General features: G+C 43.5%; 1 protein-coding gene across 1 annotated transcript in view; it reads left to right on the top strand.

Annotated features, from left to right (window-relative positions):
- LOC121545588 (plexin-A1) overlaps positions 1 to 20,395 on the top strand; it is a 241,020-nt gene that overhangs the window by 22,737 nt on the left and 197,888 nt on the right. The window contains exon 2 of the mRNA XM_041856243.2: positions 5,635 to 7,008. Within this exon, the coding sequence (XP_041712177.1) occupies positions 5,836 to 7,008 (1,173 nt within the window). The 5' untranslated portion in view covers positions 5,635 to 5,835. The remainder of the gene's footprint in view (positions 1 to 5,634; positions 7,009 to 20,395) is intronic.

The raw sequence follows: 20,395 nt of genomic DNA, 5'->3' as shown, positions 1-20,395 counted from the left end.
ACACACTACGCCGCCAGGGACTCAAATCCTGCAGTGCCAGACGTGTCCCCCTGCTTAAGCCAGTACATGTCCAGGCCCGTCTGAAGAGTGCATTTGGATGATCCAGAAGAGGATTGGGAGAATGTCATATGGTCAGATGAAACTCAACTCGTCGTGTTTGGAGGACAAAGAATGCTGAGTTGCATCCAAAGAACACCATACCTACTGTGAAGCATGGGGGTGGAAACATCATGCTTTGGGGCTGTTTTTCTGCAAAGGGACCAGGACGACTGATCCGTGTAAAGGAAAGAATGAATGGGGCCATGTATCGTGAGATTTTGAGTGAAAACCTCCTTCCATCAGCAAGGGCATTGAAGATGAAACGTGGCTGGGTCGTTCAGCATGACAATGATCCCAAACACACCGCCCGGGCAACGAAAGAGTGGCTTCGTAAGAAGCATTTCAAGGTCCTGGAGTGGCCTAGCCAGTCTCCAGATCTCAACCCCATAGAAAATCTTTGGAGGGAGTTGAAAGTCCGTGTTGCCCAGCAACAGCCCCAAAACATCACTGCTCTAGAGGAGATCTGCATGGAGGAATGGGCCAAAATACCAGCAACAGTGTGTGAAAACCGTGTGAAGACTTACAGAAAACATTTGACCTGTGTCATTGCCAACAAAGGGTAAATAACAAAGTATTGAGAAACTTTTGTTATTGACCAAATACTTATTTTCCACCATAATTTGCAAATAAATTCATAAAAAATCCTACAATGTGATTTTCTGGATTTTTTTATCTCATTTTGTCTGTCATAGTTGACGTGTACCTATGATGAAAATTACAAGCCTCTCTCATCTTTTTAAGTGGGAGAACTTGCACAATTGGTGGCTGACTAAATACTTTTTTTCCCCACTGTACCTGCCGCCCCATCAAGTCATAGGGCTGACAGCCATCAATACTACTATATACAGTAGGCCTACTAGTTATCCACATTTGCAGATCACTGCAGTGCTGTTCTTTGTGGTAGGCTATAGTAGAATGATTTTTGTTCAAAATGTGTGGTTTTAAGAACCAAAACGCAATTATAGTATGTATGCAGTTCTTAGTTTCTATTCATCAAGTCAGGCCTACACAATAACAACATATGCATGCTGTATATGAGTAGCTCACCATTTTGTTGTTGTTGTATAAAGTAGCTAGGGTTGGTAGGGTTTCATACCTGTCAATTAGTTATTGGGGGTGGGATTTTCAGGGAAGGGAGTAGTAGATTAGTAATCTAGTCATTAAAACACTTTTTCATTATAATTTATTCAGGCAAAACCTAAGAAAATAGTTTCGTTCTGTTAATAAATATGGATTGCTCCCGGTAAGAAACAGTGTACAATTGCAGGAAAATGGTTTTCCTGTAACCCCCCCGCCTACTTTCATACTTTCAGACAAAGTCAGGCGCACATGGATGCAACAACATGTTGATTACAACGATGCTGTTTCAACTTTTCTTCTTAATATACATCCACAACCGTTATATAATTATTACAATTTGTGTTTCTTACTGTCTGCAAACAGCTAGTTTGTCTTTTCTTTGCAAGTTGTGACTAAATCGTGTTAGCCGCTAATCGCTAGTTAGCTGGCTAGCTAGCTAGATAAAACATTTACTGAGTCAGAGCAAACATAGCTAGCTAATACAGCCTGATACCAGTGATGGTGAAGGCCTAAATCAGCATGTTGTTTGTGGAACAGTATCTTCTAAATGAAAGAGGAATAGGCAAAGCATGAATATGTTAGCTACATGTTACCTAAGAGAAAACATTTTAATGTAGCCAAAGATTATAGTGTCCCCTAAGAAACACTGACCAACACTTTGATCCCACCCTGTCACAATAACTCCTCCCTGGCTTTTACATTCGTTGTCATGTCAAACAACACTGTATTCAAAGTGCCCACTATTATAATCTAACTATAGAATTAGAATAATAATTATATTTTCATGATTCTAACAGTTCACCCAAGTGTTTTAATATAAATCGCAAGTCAAATTGCAATTGCAATATTTGGTTAAAAATAAGGCTTACATTTTTTACCCTTATCGTGCAGCCCTACGTGGCAGTGTGGAAATGATCTCAAATGAGTGTAGGAAATGCAGAAATGTATGAAAATGCTGAAAATTATTTTTGCTTGAAGTTTCATTGAACAGTATAAAACAATCAGAATGGGGAGAGCCCCATTGAAATCACTCAGAATGTATGTCATGCACTACTCATAAAGCAAATGTATAACTTGTATTATTCAATAACATAAAATATGTCAAATACCATCATACCATCAAAAATGTGAAAAAATATTGTGATAAGATATTTTGGACATATCACCTAATCTGCTATAGAACCTCCTTTTGGAATATTTATCTGAGCGGGTCAGAATGTTGACTTGAGTGCACACTTATGCTTTACCCTATACCTCCATGTGCATCTCACGTTAATACATCCTGTTAGAGAAACAGACTGTATGTATATGTTTCACTGCATACACAAAGCTGTAACCTTAATGTTTATACTGTTGCTTGGGAGTGCATACTGTATGTGTGTGCATACATAAGTGTGTTTGTGTGTGTTTGCATATCTGTCAAACATCGATAGACAGAACAGGATGGATAGACACCTATGCTATAAGTAACTCAGACAGGCAATAAAATCAGTTAATATTATTTATTTATTTATTTATTTTTTATTTTATTTTCTGTTTCTTGTTCTTCTTTTTTAAATTGGTCATATTGTTCTTTAGTCGTAGTGTTCTTAGTTTAAATGTGTGTTGCTGTTCCTGTCCATTAGTGTTGTGTATTTCGTCATGTTCTATGTTCTGTGTGGACCGCAGGAAGAATAGCTGCTGCTTCTTCAATAGCTAATGGGGATCCCAAATAAAAATCATAAATCATATGCGGTGTGTTACTGTCGCTGCCTGTGGCTTGCCTCTCTCACACAGACTCCGATGTGACCTCCATGTTAAAGATGCAGTGTGTATAAATTTGCTTAAGTATGAGGCCCCAGTTTTGTGGCCGGTGCTGTAATTGATATGCCACAAGCAATAAATCAGTGTTGGCGCTGTGGCTCAGGGGCCATTATCCGAGGAGGCAGGTTGAGCCGAGCCCAGCCATCCGCCCGTCGACAACACAACCTGCCTCAGCCTCCCTCTGCTCACCACTCTGCTCTGCTCTCTGCAGCCAAACCCATTGAATAATTTATCCTGCCTTGCATTTCCTCTGCAATGGACAGCCCTGTGAGTTCAGGTGCATTTCTGACTGACTGACTGACTGACTGGCTGGCTGACTGGCTGACTAACTGACTGACTGACTGGCAGCCATCATCAACATCCTCCATCTCTCGGGGATGGAAAAGGAATAGTTTTGCCATAAAGAGTAACAACCACTCAGTCCCTATACTGTTTTCTCCTTATCCATCTCTCTTCCACTCAACTTCTCTCTCTTCCATCCTTTCTTCTATCTCTGTCTCTCATCCAGACCCTCTCTTTTCTTTTAAAACATCTTAAAAGTAACATTTCTGTCATTAATCTAATTAATATTCTAGCTAGCTGATCTCTTTGCGAGACATGAAACAGTTGCTTTTCACTTTATGTTTTCCAGTATTTTTTTGTCCCAATTCAGTCAAAGCGCTGACATATATGGTATGAAAAAAAATAAATAAATACATGTATGCACTCTGGATAAGAGCGTCTGCTAAATGACTAAAATATATAGCTTTCAGTTTCAATCACGGTTCAGGGACAATGTCAAATGAGTTTAAGTGCGGCATTTTGATTGTTAATTTTTTGTCACAGTGACAGAACGTTGCCATAGTTGTGCACCTGATAGATTGACCTGTAATATTTTTATATCTCCATTTACAGATAAATATCTTAGACTAGTGCACTCGAACCATTGCTTCTGTGTGTCGAGTCACAGATCTGTGATTATAATGGGTACTCATTCATGCTTGTGTGTGTGAATATGAGTGTATGAGTGTGTGATCTGAAGCCTTTCATTGCTCTAATTTACATCAGTAAGTGTGGCATGGCGTGGTGAATGAACGAAGGGGCTAGATTGAGTTGAGTGTTGAGACGATGGTGGGTTTTGTGACTCAGACACCAACGGCAGCTATGACACAGTGTGTCCATTGTCTTGATGGGCTGGAGAACAGTGGGTTCATATAGAAGATCATGATGGCTGACGTAAGACAGGGACTGGGAGATGAAAGCAGTCATTAACTGTCTGTCTGTCTGTCTGTCTGTCTGGGCCTGGAGTGTGAGAGAGAGGCTGGAGGATGAAAGAGAGGGATGAGAGAGAGAGGGAACGTAACGGGGTCTCCTAAAGGAGCCCCTTGAGGTCTGAGGGGTGTGGTCAACCTCTTTGTTTTGTTCTTCATAGTGTTGCAAAGCTATTGGTCATTTAACAAAGTTACCGGACTCGTCGGTAATTAACATGTAGTTTATGGCAATCTGTGGTAACTTTGTTAGTAAAATAATTCAAAGTGTGTAAAAAATATACCCTCCCTTTGCAACTCTAGTTCTTCATTTCCAATTTAATCTTTCATTTCTCATCCTGATCCTTTTATAGTGTCAGCTTGAGGTCCTCTGTAGCTCAATTGGTAGAGCATGGCGCTTGTAACGCCAGGGTAGTGGGTTCGATCCCTGGGACCACCCATACGTTAAAATGTATGCACACATAACTGTAAGTCGCTTTGGATAAAAGCGTCTGCTAAATGGCATATTATTATATTATTACACAGTAGTACAATAGAAAAGTACAATTGTGTCTCCTGAGTGGCGCAGTGGTCTAAGGCACTGCATCGCAGTGCTAACTGTGCCACTAGAGATCCTGGTTCGAATCCAGGCTCTGTCGCAGCCGGCCGCGACCGGGAGACTCATGGGCGGCGCACAATTGGCCCAGCGTCGTCCAGGGTAGGGGAGGGAATGGCCGGCAGGGATGTAGCTCAGTTGATAGAGAATGGCGTTTGCAACGCCAGGGTTGTGGGTTCGTTTCCCACGGGGGGCCAGTATAAAAAAATAAAAAATATGTATTCACTAACTGTAAGTCGCTCTGGATAAGAGCGTCTGCTAAATGACTAAAATGTAAATGTAAAACATTAACGTGTATTCTTACAAAGTCTGCCCCCTCTATATTCTGGCACTATACATTTACCTACGTCATTCTGTATTGTGATTGGGTGAACTTTCCTATCCCAGTGGATGTGTTTTTAGCTGTATCTTGCAATGGCTGTGTCCGCCCGCTCCAGTGCTGCAGGTGATGGTGATGATGCAGTCAGTGTGTGTAGAATATAAATGAGGACACACCATGGTCTGTCAAATCAAATCGAAGTTTATTGGTCACGTGCACACGGTACAGTGAAATGCTTAATGCTTAATGTAGCCTAATGCTCTGTGTTGAGTTAGTGATAGCTCTGACTGGCAGCCTGACATGCTCATTAAATGTTGTATAGGATTCCCCTTAATGCCCTATTGTAATTAATGAATGTTTAAGTATTATGACTTGTTTTTGCCCTCACCGCTCTGTGTGGCTGGCAGAGCTTTTAAAACCCTAGCCAATCGATAGGGAGAGAGTGTTCCCTGGTCCTGTCTCCTAATGTGTTTTTTTCCTTCCCTTCACAGGGCTGGCGGCCGAGGCGCTGGGGATGATGTTATAGACGACAGAGCAGAGACACAGAGATCAGAGGACGCCAGGCCAGCGCTACACCACCATCCCCTCCCTTCCTTCCTTCAGCCTGGTGTAGGACAGCCACAGCTTCAGTAGAGGAAGAGGAACACACACACACACACCCAGGAACCTCTCCTCACCTACCAGAGCCCAACATGATCTCCCACCCCACCCCAGCCCCAGGAGGCCCTCTCCTACCCTTCCTCCTCCTGCTGTCAGGGGTGTTAGCCACCATCCCCAGCGACCTCAGGTCCTTCTCCCCTCCAGAGGGGGGGCTCACACACCTGGTGGTCCACAACAAGACAGGTGAGGTGTACCTGGGAGCTGTCAACTGGATCTTCAAGCTGTCCAGCAACCTGACCAAGCTCCGCAACCACGTGACAGGCCCTGTGGTGGACAATGAGAAGTGTTACCCCCCTCCTGGCGTCCAGTCATGCCCCCATGAACTGGCCCAGACCAGCAACGTCAACAAGCTACTGCTGCTGGACTATGGTCAGAACCGCCTGATCGCCTGTGGCAGCACCTCTCAAGGCATCTGCCAGTTCCTCAGGCTGGACGACCTGTTCAAGCTGGGCGAGCCCCACCACCGTAAGGAGCACTACCTGTCCAGCGTGGCCGAGGCTGACACCATGTCTGGGGTAGTCATCGGCGGAGACGCGGCCGGGGGCGGGGGAGGGGCTGGCAAGCTTTTTGTGGGCACGCCCATCGACGGCAAGTCAGAGTACTTCCCCACGCTCTCCAGTCGCAAGCTGATGGCTAATGAGGAGAATGCCGACATGTTCAGCTTCGTCTATCAGGACGAGTTTGTCTCCTCGCAGCTCAAGATCCCCTCGGACACGCTCTCCAAGTTCCCCGCCTTCGACATCTACTACATCTATGGCTTCAGCAGCGAGCAGTTTGTCTACTATCTGACCCTGCAGCTGGATACCCAGCTCACCTCACCTGACGCTAGCGGGGAGCAGTTCTTCACCTCTAAGATCGTCCGTCTCTGCGTGGATGACCCCAAGTTCTACTCCTATGTGGAGTTCCCCATCGGCTGCACCAAGGACGGGGTGGAGTACCGCCTGGTGCAGGACGCCTACCTCAGCCGACCCGGGACCAAGCTGGCACGCACGCTGGGCATCTCAGAGCAGGAGGAGGTGTTGTTCACAGTGTTCGCCCAGGGCCAGAAGAATCGGGCCAAGCCCCCCAAGGAATCAGCCCTGTGCCTGTTCACCCTGCGCCGCATCAAGGAGAAGATCAAGGAGCGTATCCAGTCCTGCTACAGAGGAGAGGGGAAACTGTCACTGCCCTGGCTGCTCAACAAGGAACTAGCCTGCATCAACTCAGTAAGTCCAACTTTCACTGTTTGTGAATGAATGATAGTTGTTGTGATGATGAAGTTGATGTATTTTGGTAAAGCACCTCTTTCTGGGTGACGCTTCCATTTCTATCTTCCTAAATCCAGTATGTGTGAGAGAGAGGCTCCTTCTGTTCTGTCCCTGGGGACTGGAGCGTATGTGCTGCAGGCAGGGAGGTAGAGGGTAGGGAGAAGAGAGTAGAGAAATCAGACATTCAGCCCTCCTGAGAGCTGCCGTCTGTGGGGGCCTACCCATCCCAGCTAGATCTCAATTAGACACACTCACTGACTCACACATCCACAACATTGGAGTTAGAACTCTATCCAAATAACTCAAGTCAATCAACTGAGTCACAACGGAAGCAGCTAACCTCATTGGCCTTTTCAGATCTCAGACATATCTGTGGAGATGTCTGTCTCTTTTCTTCCTCTGACCCTGCCTCTATCCGCCCTTTCCTCCCCCTCTCTCCTCTCCCAGCATCCCTCTCTATCCTCTCTCTCCTCCTGTCTCTTTATGGATGCGGATGCAGCCCTCTCCCCTGTCCACCTTAACTGTGTGTTGCCACATCATTAGGCCGGTGTGTGGGATTTGCGGGCCGTCACTCTGTTTGCTGGGAGTCTCCCCGTTCTTCTGGCTCTAATTGATTTATATAGTCCTGAGGCTGTCGTCTGTGGCCTGGCATGTCACCCCTGTCCTCACGGGACTCCTGGCCTGGAGGCTGCAGGCTGGGGTTGGAGCCGGGGCTGGGGCAGAGGGAAGGTCGGCACAGAGAGGGGGAGTGTGAGCATGCATGTTTGATGCCCTAATCACCCAGGCTAGGCATACAGGCAGGCAGGCTTCCTCTCCTCCTCTGACAGGCCAGGGGAAATACACAGAACACAGGAATCTCCTGAGGGCTCCCGTAGCTTGGCTTGAACATTGAACACGGGTCACTTTAATAATGTTTACCTACAAAACACATAATTATATGTACAGTATATATATATTTATTATACTGTATGTATATATTTATTCTTCCGGTCTATGACATTGCTCGTTCTCATATTTCTTAATTTCTTAATTTTATTATATGTGTATTGTTTTTATTGTATTTGTATTGCTAGGTATTACTGCACTGTTGGAGCTAGAAACATAAGCATTTCGCTGCACCTGCGATAACATCTGCAAATCTGTGTACGCCACCAATACAATTTAATTTAATTACATTTTTATTTGATTTGGTATTGTCAGTCTGCCATTTCTCATGTTATGCAATCCTATATAGTCTCCCTAATATGTCTTCCTCTCCTAGGGCCAGGCTAGCAATGCACAAGGACAGATAGATGTGAGGTTAAATGATTGGTGTGAGGCACAAGTATTTTTCTAAAGCAGGGTTTAACAGTGCCTTGAAGCAGCTCTCGTCTCCCTGGGCCCGGCTCTGTGTCGTGGACGTGAGTGGGGTATTCTCTCTCTGTATCTTTATTTTTCTCTCTCTCTCGCTCTCTCCCTCTCCCTCCCCCACCCCTTCTCTTTCTCCCTCTCTCTTTCTAGCCTACAACAGCAGTGGAGAGGAGAAGAGAGCAGAGTAGTGGGGGTGTCTTCTCTATGTGATTGGTGCTTGGCAGACAGTGAGCAGACAGCTCTCTAGCTTGTATTAATGATAATAACCGTGGCTATTCTAATGGCAGGCTGGGGGCAATCTGGTGAGGTAATGATGGCAGCATGCCTGACTGGCGCAGATGAAAGGATTACGCTCCCTCCCTTCCTTTCTCCCTCCCTCTGACGAGGGTCCTCCATCGACACACACACTGCCGACGTCCCTTAGTCCAGCTCATACATTATTCACCTGGGCTGCGTCTGGAATGGCAACCTATTTCCTATGATGTGCATAAGTAGTGGTCAAAAGTAGTGCACTATGTAGGGAAAAGGGTGTCATTGGGGTGTTATTGAGCACAATTGAATAACAGAAGGAAAGCACAGGGCTGTGTCCGAAATGACACCCTATTTTGACCTGAAGTAGTGCACTATGTAGGCAATAGGGTGCCATTTAAGACGTAGCCCTGTACTCTCCTTCTGTTATTCAATTGTGCTCGATAACAATCCAGCTCAAATCAGAAGCCCCACGGCCTCACTCACACCACATACAAGCAATTAATGTCACCTTCTCTCCGAAACCACAGTGGCTTAAAGCACACACAGGATGCTCCAATACTGCACTGAAATATCTATTTGCAACAAATGCAATAGAAATAGAAACAGGGACAGATGGAGGGAGGAAGAGAGAGAAAGAGAGAGAGCGGGAGAGAGAGAGAGGACAGCGAGAAAGGGACAGATGCACACAGAGGCATTGACAAACAGACAAACTGACAAGCAGGCAGGCAGAGTAAGGCTGATCAGACAGTACACTTGATGTCTCTCTTCTACCTACCATGACTGAGTCACTATATAAGACTATGCATGATATGTAAATGAGATACAGTACATGATTGTCCTTTATTACCATCTGCTCCGGTGCTTGTGATCGATCAAGGGCATGTCATGGGGATATAATGATGATTTTATAGATGCCTCGTGTCATACAGCCATACAGCCTCTCCAGTTCGTTAGCATGACCTTGGACTATATTACTGTATTGATGTTCAGAGCTCAGAGATGATTTTACACAAAGACATTTACACCCATAATGAGGGTCTTGACCACCAGTTTAACTATCTGTCATGGATTCCGACATGTTTTGTCACTTCCAGTTGGAACACATCGCTGATAGATTCAAAATGAAGTCAGCTGAGAGAAGCTGCAGTTCAAACAATCACAGTTTCAGCCTGTAGATCAGTACACTGACAGACAGATGACTAGAGTGTTAGGTTGCTGCCTGATTGACGTGTGCTGTTATGAAAGCCTTAATATTGTCTATACAAATGACAGCTTGATATGGGCGTCATGGCCATTGCCATCTTGAAGGGAGAAATTCCAAAATGGCCCCAAGTGGCCTGCTGCTGATTTTATTAGCTCCCTCAAACTCCTACTCATTTCCAGTTTACAGCCAGTCCATTGTAATGAAGTGCTTAAAGTTAGAAAGTTATGGGTCACCTTCCTTGCCAGCTGCGGGCTCATTTGCGAAGTTGTGTATTGTGCCCATAAAAACAACAGTTTTATCATTGCTAATGAGCCTTTCAGCATGTCCTCAAAATACACTACCGTTCAAAAGTTTGTGGTCACTTATAAAAAAAATTGTCCATTAAAATAACATAAAATTGATCAGAAATACAGTGTAGACATTGTTAATGTTGTAAATTGCTATCGTAGCTGGAAACGGCTGATATTTTATGGAATATCTACATAGGCGTACAGAGGCCCATTATCAGCAACCATCAGTCCTGTGTTCCAATGGCACGTTGTGTTTGCTAATCCAAGATTATCATTTTAAAAGGCTAACTGATCATTAGAAAACCCTTTTGCAATTATGTTAGCACAGCTGAAAACTGTTGTGCTGATTAAAGAAGCAATAAAACTGGCCTTCTTGAGACTTGTTGAGTATCTGGAGCATCAGCAATTGTGTGTTCGATTACAGGCTCAAAATGGCCAGAAACATGGTCTCAACGTCAACAGTGAAGAGGCGACTCCGGGATGCTGACCTTCTAGGCAGAGTTGCAAAGATAAAGCCATATCTCAGACTGGCCAATAAAAATAAAAGATTAAGATGGGCAGTCTGAGATATGGCTTTTTCTTTGCAACTCTGCCTAGAAGGTCAGCATCCCGGAGTCGTCTCTTCACTGTTGACGTTGAGACTGGTGTTTTGCGGGTACTATTTAATGAAGCTGCCAGTTGAGGACCTGTGAGGTGCCTGTTTCTCAAACTAGACACTCTAATGTATTTGTCCTCTTGCTCAGTTGTGCACCGGGGCCTCCTACTCCTCTTTCTATTCTGGTTAGAGCCAGTTTGCGCTGTTCTGTGAAGGGAGTAGTACACAGCGTTGTACGAGATCTTCAGATTCTTGGCAATTTCTCGCATGGAATAGCCTTCATTTCTCAGAACAAGAATAGACGGATGAGTTTCAGAAGAAAGTTATTTGTTTCTGGCCATTTTGAGCCTGTAATCGAACACACAATTGCTGATGCTCCAGATACTCAACAAGTCTCAAGAAGGCCAGTTTTATTGTTTCTTTAATCAGCACAACAGTTTTCAGCTGTACTAACATGCATAGCAGCATTCCCTTGCTCTGTGTATAAACAAGACTCCCACCAAATGTGAGTTCATTGTCTGGGCCACTGAGGTATAATAAGAACTGGAGACTGTGTCCAATATGTCTGCCCGTTGTTTTCAAGGTAATCTACTCACGTTCGCATACACCGATTCATGGACTGTCTATATCTAGGTTGCATCCGGTTTATACGGACCAACATCACACTAGCACTTTGTGCACACAGGGAGCAGCACGAGCAGCGACGACATCACGTCATCAAAAAACATGGCAGACATTGGATGAATATAAAATGTTAATATATTCGGCTGTGAGTTATGAAAAAATTATTTGAATAATTGAATGGATATTTTGTTCACAGAGGTGATGATTAAAGTGGCTTATTAGGAATGTTCTAATCTGACTGCTCTATGTGGTTGTGTATGGAAATTGCCTTTCTGGGCCGGGCATCAGTTAAATTGCAGTACCGAAGCAAAACAGTAGGAGCAGTCAAAACTGCGCTTCTAGACTGGAACCCTGGGCCAGGGAGAACATTTGAGGGAAAATTGCCTCCAATAACAAACAGAGAAGGGATGAGAGAAAGTACATAATTGTGTTTATTAATATGTTTCAACGTTGATCACTTTGGTAGGGGATTGCAGGGCGGATGACTTGTTATTCTCTTTGGGGGTGACAGTGTCTGATGGTTCAAAGACTTTCCTCTGTGCCAAAGCTGCTCCATTGTTTTCAGGTCTATTGTCTCCCTCTAAACCTCATTATGGTTGGTATTTCTTCAGTGCATCCCACATCCCACATGGCATGGATAGTGTTAGAACGTTTCAAGACCCTATGGTTATACAGTGCCTTCAGAAAGTATTCACACCCCTTTCCTTTTTCAAAATGTTGTTGTGTTACAGCCTGCTTTTAAAATGGATTTAATTGAGATTTTTTTGTCACTGGCCTACACATAATACCCCGTATTCTCAAAGTGGAATTATGTTTTTCAACATGTTTATAAATTAATAAAAAATGAAAAGCTGGAATGTATTGAGTCCCTTATAAGTTCAGGAGTAAAATAAGTTTAGGAGTAAAAATGTGCTTAACAAGTCACATACTAAGTTGCATGGACTCATTCTGTGTGCAATAATAGTGTTTAACATGATTTCTGTACCCCACACATACAATTATCTGTAAAGTCCCTCAGTTGAGCAGTGAATTTAAAACACAGATTCTAACACAAAGACCAGGGAGGTTTTCCAATGTCCCGCAAAGAAGGCACTTATTGGTAGATGGGGTGAAAAAAAGCCAACATTGAATATCCCTTTGAGCATGGTGAAGTTATCAATTACATTTTGGTGTATCAATACACCCAGTCATTACAAAGATACAGGCGTCCTTCCTAACTCCGCTTAGGGATTTGACCATGAGGCCAATGGTGACATTAAAAGTTTAATGGCTGTGATAGGAGAAAACTGAGGATGGATCAACAACATTGTAGTTACTCCACAATACTAACCTAATTGACAGAGTGAAAAGAAGGAAGCCTGTACAGAATAAAAATATTCCAAAACATGCATCCTGTTTGCAACAAGGCACTAAAGTAATTCTGCAAAAGATGTGGCAAAGCAATTAACTTTTTGTTCTGAATACAAAGTGTTATGTTTGGGGCAAATCCAATACAACACATCACTGATTACCACTCTTCATATTTTCAAGCATGGTGGTGGCTGCATCATGTTATGGGTATGCTTGTCATCGGCAAGGACTAGGGAGTTTTTCAGGATAAAAAAAGAAATGGAATGGAGCTAAGCACAAGCAAATTACCTGGTTCAGTCTGCTTTCCACCAGACACTGGGAGATTAATTAACCTTTCAGCAGGACAATAACCTAAAACACAAGGCCAAATCTACACTGGAGTTGCTTACCAAGAAGACAGTGAAGGTTCCTGAGTGGCCTAGTTACAGTTTTGACTTAAATCTGCTAGAAAATCTATGGCAAGACTTGAAAATAGTTGTCTAGCAATGATCAACAACCAATTTGACAGAGCTTGAAGAATGCTGAAAATAATAATGAGCAAACATTGTACAATCCAGGTGTGCAAAGCTCTTAGATACTTACACAGAAAGACTCACTGCTGTAATCACTGCCAAAAGTGATTCTAACATGTATTGGTACTTATGTAAATTACATATTTCTGTATTTCATTTTCAATAAATTTGCAAACATTTCTAACAGCATGTTTTTTTCACTTTGTCATTATGTGTAGATGGGTGAGAAAAAAATAATGGAATAAATCAAGGGGTGTGTATACTTTATGAAGGCACTGTATGTTCTCAGTTCAAGCGCCCCTGTCTTTAGCATGCCAGCCAACCATAACCCCCACCCCAGTGCCAGGGTTAGGCAGCCTTACCATGGCATCCAAGGACAGGCCAACCAGGAGGGTGTCTTAGGAAGTTCTCTCCCTCCCAGTCCCAGGCCATCCGATTATACAGACACAAAGATAAATCAGGCCATCAGGAGAGGATAAATCTGTATGCTAAGACACATTGCTCCTCTGCTACAGGGCTGCAGTGCTAACTGGGAGAGATAAGAGCGCTAGCATCACTCATCCCAGTAAGTCAAATCAAATTGTATTATCACATGCTTCGTAAACAGGTGTAGACTTACAGTGAAATGCTTCCTTACGGGCCCTTCCCAACAATGCAGAGAGAAATAAATTTAAATAATAGAAAAATAATAACACCTGGATTAAATACACAATGAGTAACGATAACTTGGCTATATACACAAGGTAACAGTACCAGCAGCCCGCCCATTAGGGCGTTAGTGGCAGCCACACGTGATTGGTAAAACAAAAAAAAGAGTACAAAACTTCTTATTGGTAGGTACATATATATATATATATATATATATATATATATATATATATATATATATATATAAATTATATAAAATGACATACCCAAATCTAACTGCCTGTAGCTCAGGACTTGAAGCAAGGATATGCATATTCTTGATACCATTTGAAAGGAAACACTTTGAAGTTTGTGGAAATGTGAAATTAATGTAGGAGAATATAACACATTAGATCTGGTAAAAGATAATACAAACAAAAAAACAAGTGTTTTCTATTATTATAATTTTTTTAACCATCTTTGAAATGCAAGAGAAAGGCCACAATATAATATTGCAGTTTATGCGCAATTTAGATTTTGGCCACTAGATGTGTGCAAAGTTTCAGATTGATCAAGTGAAGCATTGCAAAACTGGACTATTTTGTATCAAGTCTGCCCAAATGTGCCGAATTGGTCAATTGATACATTTTCAAGTACATAACTATAGAGAACATACAAAAATGATATGGTAATACAAAATGTAAGTTTACACACTCCCAGGAATGTCATACATGATGGATCATTAGCTTATACACTAACTTTCACACATCTAGATGGCCGGCGGGGTGAGTGCGGAGCCAGAGACAGCAGGGTTTCAATCTGTAGAACCCAGTTCCTACATTTGAATATAAAAATTGATTTTATCAAACAAAACTATTCTACATTTTATCTCTGGGACCCTTAGGATGACAAATCAGAGCAAGATTACTGAATGTATGTACATTATTTACCTTCAGAGGTGAATTTATCAAACCAGTTGCCGTGATAATTTTTTTGTTGTTGTACATTCTCCTCAAACAATAGCATGGTTTTTTTTCACTGTAATAGCTACTGTAAATTGGACAGTGCAGTTAGATTAACAAGAATTTAAGCCTTCTGCCCATATAAGACATGTCTATGTCCTGGAAAGTTTGCTGTTACTTACAACAGTCATGCTAATCACATTAGCGCACGTTAGCTCAACCGTCCTGTATACGGGACACCGATCCCGTAGAGGTTTAAAAATATATTGTTCAAAACGAGCTGTTCAGTTACTTACTACACAGCCCCTCAGTGACTGCCAGCAGCAGCAGCTCCGCCTTCGTGGGTGCATAGGCCATTCGAACATTGCTTGGATTGTTTTGCCAGCTATTTTCTATGAGGGGAAACTGCAGCATAAATTATAACAGCACAAAGTAAATGGACCATCCTGGGGCGCTCAAATGTGCATTCAGTCAGAACTTCTGGGTCTGCTCTTGTCTCCCTCACCCAATGAGTCTCTCGCGCCGGAAGGCTTACCTCCGCACATGAGACTAGATATGCTCTATCAGGTACAGATGGCGCTAAAGCAAAAAGCTAATTGTAATTTACTTATAAACAATCATAACAGTCACGGGAGCCTGGGACCTGATAAACCGACCAACTACACCCAACAAGAGTCGAAGGACAGCGGGATACACTAGCTAGAACCAAAATTAATCAAATTAATTTGCCAGATACAGTAATTCTGATAAATAGTTTGGTAGATTTTTGGGTCAAATTAACCAGTTACCTACATTTGATAAGCAGGTAGCTTGCTAGCCAGTTAGATTCCATGCAAATGCCATGTCTTTCTGAACTAATGAGATCAACAGCGCCGGAGAAGATGGCTGCCGTTTTACAGCCCTCTAACCATTTGTACTATTATGTGTGTTTTTCCGCGTTATTTGTAATTTATTTTGTACATAATGTTTCTGCCATCGTCTCTTATAACCAAAAATAGCTTCTGGATATCAGGACAGCGATTACTCACCTCGTATTGGACGAAGATTTTTTCTTCAACGAGGCGGCCGCGAAGGATATCATACAGACACCCGACAAGGCCCAAATCCCCGTCATTCGCGTGAGGAAGAGACGGAGATATCGTGGACGTAGATCGGGTGCCTTGTAAGGATCCGACGGCGAGCGAGTAAACTGCCTCTTCCATCAATCCTATTAGCCAATCTTCAATCATTGGATAACAAATTGGATGACCTAAGATTAAGGTTATCCTACCAATGGGACATTAAAAACTGTAATATCTTATGTTTCACCGAGTCGTGGCTGAACGACGACATGGATAACATACAGCTAGCGGGCTATACGCTACATCGGCAGGATAGAACGGCTGACTCCGGTAAGACAAGGGGTGGCGGTCTGTGTATATTTGTAAACAACAGCTGGTGCACAAAATCAAATACTAAGGAAGTCTCGAGGTTTTGCTCGCCTGAGGTAGAGTATCTTATGATAAGCTGTAGACCACACTATTTACCAAGAGAGTTTTCATCTATATTTTTCATAGCTGTCTATTTATCACCACAAACCAATGCTGGCATTAAGATTGCACTGAATGAGTTGTATAAGGCCATAAATCAACAGGAAAACGCTCATCCAGATGCAGCGCTCCTAGTGGCCGGGGACTTTAATGCAGGAAAACTTAAATCCGTTCTACCTAATTTCTACCAGCATGTTAAATGTGCAACCAGAGGAAAAAAAACTCTAGACCACCTTTACTCCACACACAGAGACGCATACAAAGCTCTCCCTCGCCCTCCATTTGGCAAATCTGACCATAACTCTATCCTCCTGATTCCTGCTTATAAGCAAAAACTAAAGCAGGAAGCACCAGTGACTCGGTTAATAAAAAAGTGGTCAGATGACGCAGATGCTAAGCTGCAGGACTGTTTTGCTAGCACAGACTGGAACATGTTCCGGGATTCTTCAGACAGCATTGAGGAGTACACCACATCAGTCACTGGCTTCATCAATAAGTGCATCGATGATGTCGTCCCCCACAGTGACCGTGCCACATACCCCAACCAGAAGCCATGGATTACAGGAAACATCCGCACTGAGCTAAAGTGTAGAGCTGCCGCTTTCAAGGAACGGGACTCTAACCCGGACGCTTATAAGAAATCCCGCTATGCCCTCCGACGAACCATCAAACAGGCAAAGAGTCAGTACAGGTCTAAGATTGAATCGTACTACACTGGCTCTGACGCTCGTCGGATGTGGCAGGGCTTGAAAACTATTACAGACTACAGAGGGAAGCACAGCCGCGAGCTGCCCAGTGACACAAGCCTACCAGACGAGCTAAACCACTTCTATGCTCGCTTCGAGGCAAGCAACACTGAAGCATGCATGAGAGCACCAGCTGTTCCGGATGACTATGTGATCACGCTCTCCGTAGCCGATGTGAGTAAGACTTTTAAGCAGGTCAACATTCACAAGGCCGCAGGGCCAGACGGATTACCAGAACATGTACTCCGAGCATGTGCTGACCAACTGGCAAGTGTCTTTACTGACTTTTTCAACATGTCCCTGACTGAGTCTGTAATACCAACATGTTTCAAGCAGACCACCATAGTCCCCGTGCCCAAGGACTCTAAGATAACCTGCCTAAATGACTACTGACCCGTAGCACTGACGTCTGTAGCCATGAAGTGCTTTGAAAGGCTGGTCATGGCTCACATCAACAGCATTATCCCAGAAACCCTAGACCCACTCCAATTATCATACCGCCCCAACAGATCCACAGATGATGCAATCTCTATTGCACTCCACACTGCCCTTTCCCACCTGGACAAGAGAAACACCTACGTGAGAATGCTATTCATTGACTACAGCTCAGCATTCAACACCATAGTGCCCTCTAAGCTCATCACTAAGCTAAGGATCCTGGGACTAAACACCTCCCTCTGCAACTGGATCCTGGACTTCCTGACGGGCCGCCCCCAGGTGGTAAGGGTAGGTAACAACACATCTGCCACACTGATCCTCAACACGGGGGCCCCTCAGGGGTGCGTGCTCAGTCCCCTCCTGTACTCTCTGTTCACCCATGACTGCATGGCCAGGCACGACTCCAACACCATCATTAAGTTTGCCGACGACACAACAGTGGTAGGCCTGATCACCGACAACGATGAGACAGCCTATAGGGAGGAGGTCAGAGACCTGGCCGTGTGGTGCCAGGACAACAACCTCTCCCTCAACGTGACCAAGACAAAGGAGATGATTGTGGACTACAGGAAAAAAAGAGGACTGAGCACGCCCCCATTCTCATCGACGGGGCTGTAGTGGAACAGGTTGAGAGCTTCAAGTTCCTTGGTGTCCACATTACCAACGAACTATCATGGTCCAAACACACCAAGACAGTCGTGAAGAGGGCACGACAAAGCCTATTCCCCCTCAGGAGACTGAAAAGATTTGGCATGGGTCCTCAGATCCTCAAAAAATTCTACAGCTGCACCATCGAGAGCATCCTGACTGGTTGCATCACCGCCTGGTATGGCAACTGCTTGGCCTCCGACCGCAAGGCACTACAGAGGGTAGTGCGTACGGCCCAGTACATCACTGGGGCCAAGCTTCCTGCCATCCAGGACCTCTGTACCAGGCGGTGTCAGAGGAAGGCCCTCAAAATTGTCAAAGACTCCAGCCACCCTAGTCATAGACTGTTCTCTCTGCTACCGCACGGCAAGCGGTACCGGAGTGCCAAGTCTAGGTCCAAAAGACTTCTCAACAGCTTCTACCCCCAAGCCATAAAACTCCTGAACAGCTAATCATGGCTACCCGGACTATTTGCACTGCCCCCCCACCCCATCCTTTTTACGCTGCTGCTACTCTGTTAATTATTTATGCATAGTCACTTTAACTCTACCCACATGTACATATTACTTCAACTACCTCAACTAGCCGGTGCCCCCGCACATTGACTCTGCACCGGTACCCCCCTGTATATATAGCCTCCCTACTGTTATTTTATCTTACTTCTGCTCTTTTTTTTCTCAACACTTTTTTTGTTGTTGTTTTATTTTTACTTTTTTTGTTAAAAATAAATGCACTGTTTGTTAAGGGCTGTAAGTAAGCATTTCACTGTAATGTCTGCACCTGTTGTATTCGGCGCATGTGACCAATACAATTTGATTTGATTTGATTTAATATCTGGCTAATTCGGAAATATTAAGTTATTTCAGAAGGAAAGTTAACTGGCTAGCGCATCATGCTTTGTGACATTATGTTAGCTAGTTATCCCTAGTTAGATAATGTGTTTTCACTTATTGTGTCTGCATGCTTGTTTCGTTCTCCCTGGTGTCAACTAGTAACCACAGCCACAAAGTCAAAATGGCTATATCATGATAAAAATTCATGAAAACAAAAATTAGCTTTTTGGACTTAATTTAAGGTTAGGGTTAGGCATAAGGTTAGCAGTGTGGTTAATGTTAAGGTTATGGTTATGTTTAAAATCACATTTTAAGAAAGGAAATTGTAGAAAGTCTTTATGAATTGTAGCTGTGGTAACTAGTGACGATCGTTCTCTCTGGTGCACTCGTTCGTTCGTGAGTTGGCTTGCGAGTTGGCTTCCGAGCATGTGCAGCAGTGGTCATTTGGGTTTTGACATTCAAAGGTAAAATAGGTGTATTTTGCTGTTGTTCAAATGCACAGATCGCTTTATATATATTCTCAAAGACACTACAGATAGTTTGAAAACTTGGCATCATATTTCTGTCATGCTGCTTTGTTGACAACTCCAACCACCTCATGCCCCGGGTATTCATCCAATCAGCTGCCGCTGCTGGTACCAAGTCGATGTGCAGAGGTACGAGGTAATTGAGGTAGATATGTACATACTGTATAGGGACGGATAACTTGGGTCAATGCAGATAGTCCGGGTTAACTATTTAACTAACTATTTAGCAGTCTTATGGCTTGGGGGTAGAAGCTGTTCAGGGTCCTGTTGGTTCCAGACTTGGTGCATCGGTACTGCTTGCTGTACGGTAGCAGAGAGAACAGTGTATGACTTGGGTGGCTGGAGTCTTTGAAAATTTTTAGGGCCTTCCTCTGACACCGCTTGGTATAGAGGTCCTGGATGGCAGGGAGTTCGGCCCCAGTGATGTACTGGTATATCGAATGTATTCAATTAATACGAATAAAAAGCGGTTTCAACTCACTATTTGCATTTGAGGTTTGGTCCAACAGAATCGGTCATATGGACACTGAAACACATTGAGACATTATTTTACTGTAATAGTGGAGAAGTTAACCTTTCTAACAATGCCTTTCTTATGTCTCAACTCCTCAAATTGCGCGCAGAGCAGACACTACTAAAACGGGAGTATCAATGAACATTGATTCTGGAAAATGTATGCTCAGTTTGTGGTACCACATATCGCTAGCAGCATTTTAGTAAAAAAAACATTATACTAGCTGTCTAGTCTGTGTTTTATAAATGTGCAATAAGCATAAAAAACAATTATATAAGAAATTGGCAACTTGTTCTAATTCTGAGAAATAAGGTAGGCCAATTGATTTCGTCATCTGAACAAAG

Source organism: Coregonus clupeaformis, chromosome 30 (assembly GCF_020615455.1).
Source record: "Coregonus clupeaformis isolate EN_2021a chromosome 30, ASM2061545v1, whole genome shotgun sequence".
NCBI classification, from domain to species: Eukaryota; Metazoa; Chordata; class Actinopteri; order Salmoniformes; family Salmonidae; genus Coregonus; species Coregonus clupeaformis.
The sequence above is the reverse complement of the archived record's forward strand: the minus strand, read 5'-3'. Positions and strand labels throughout refer to the sequence as shown.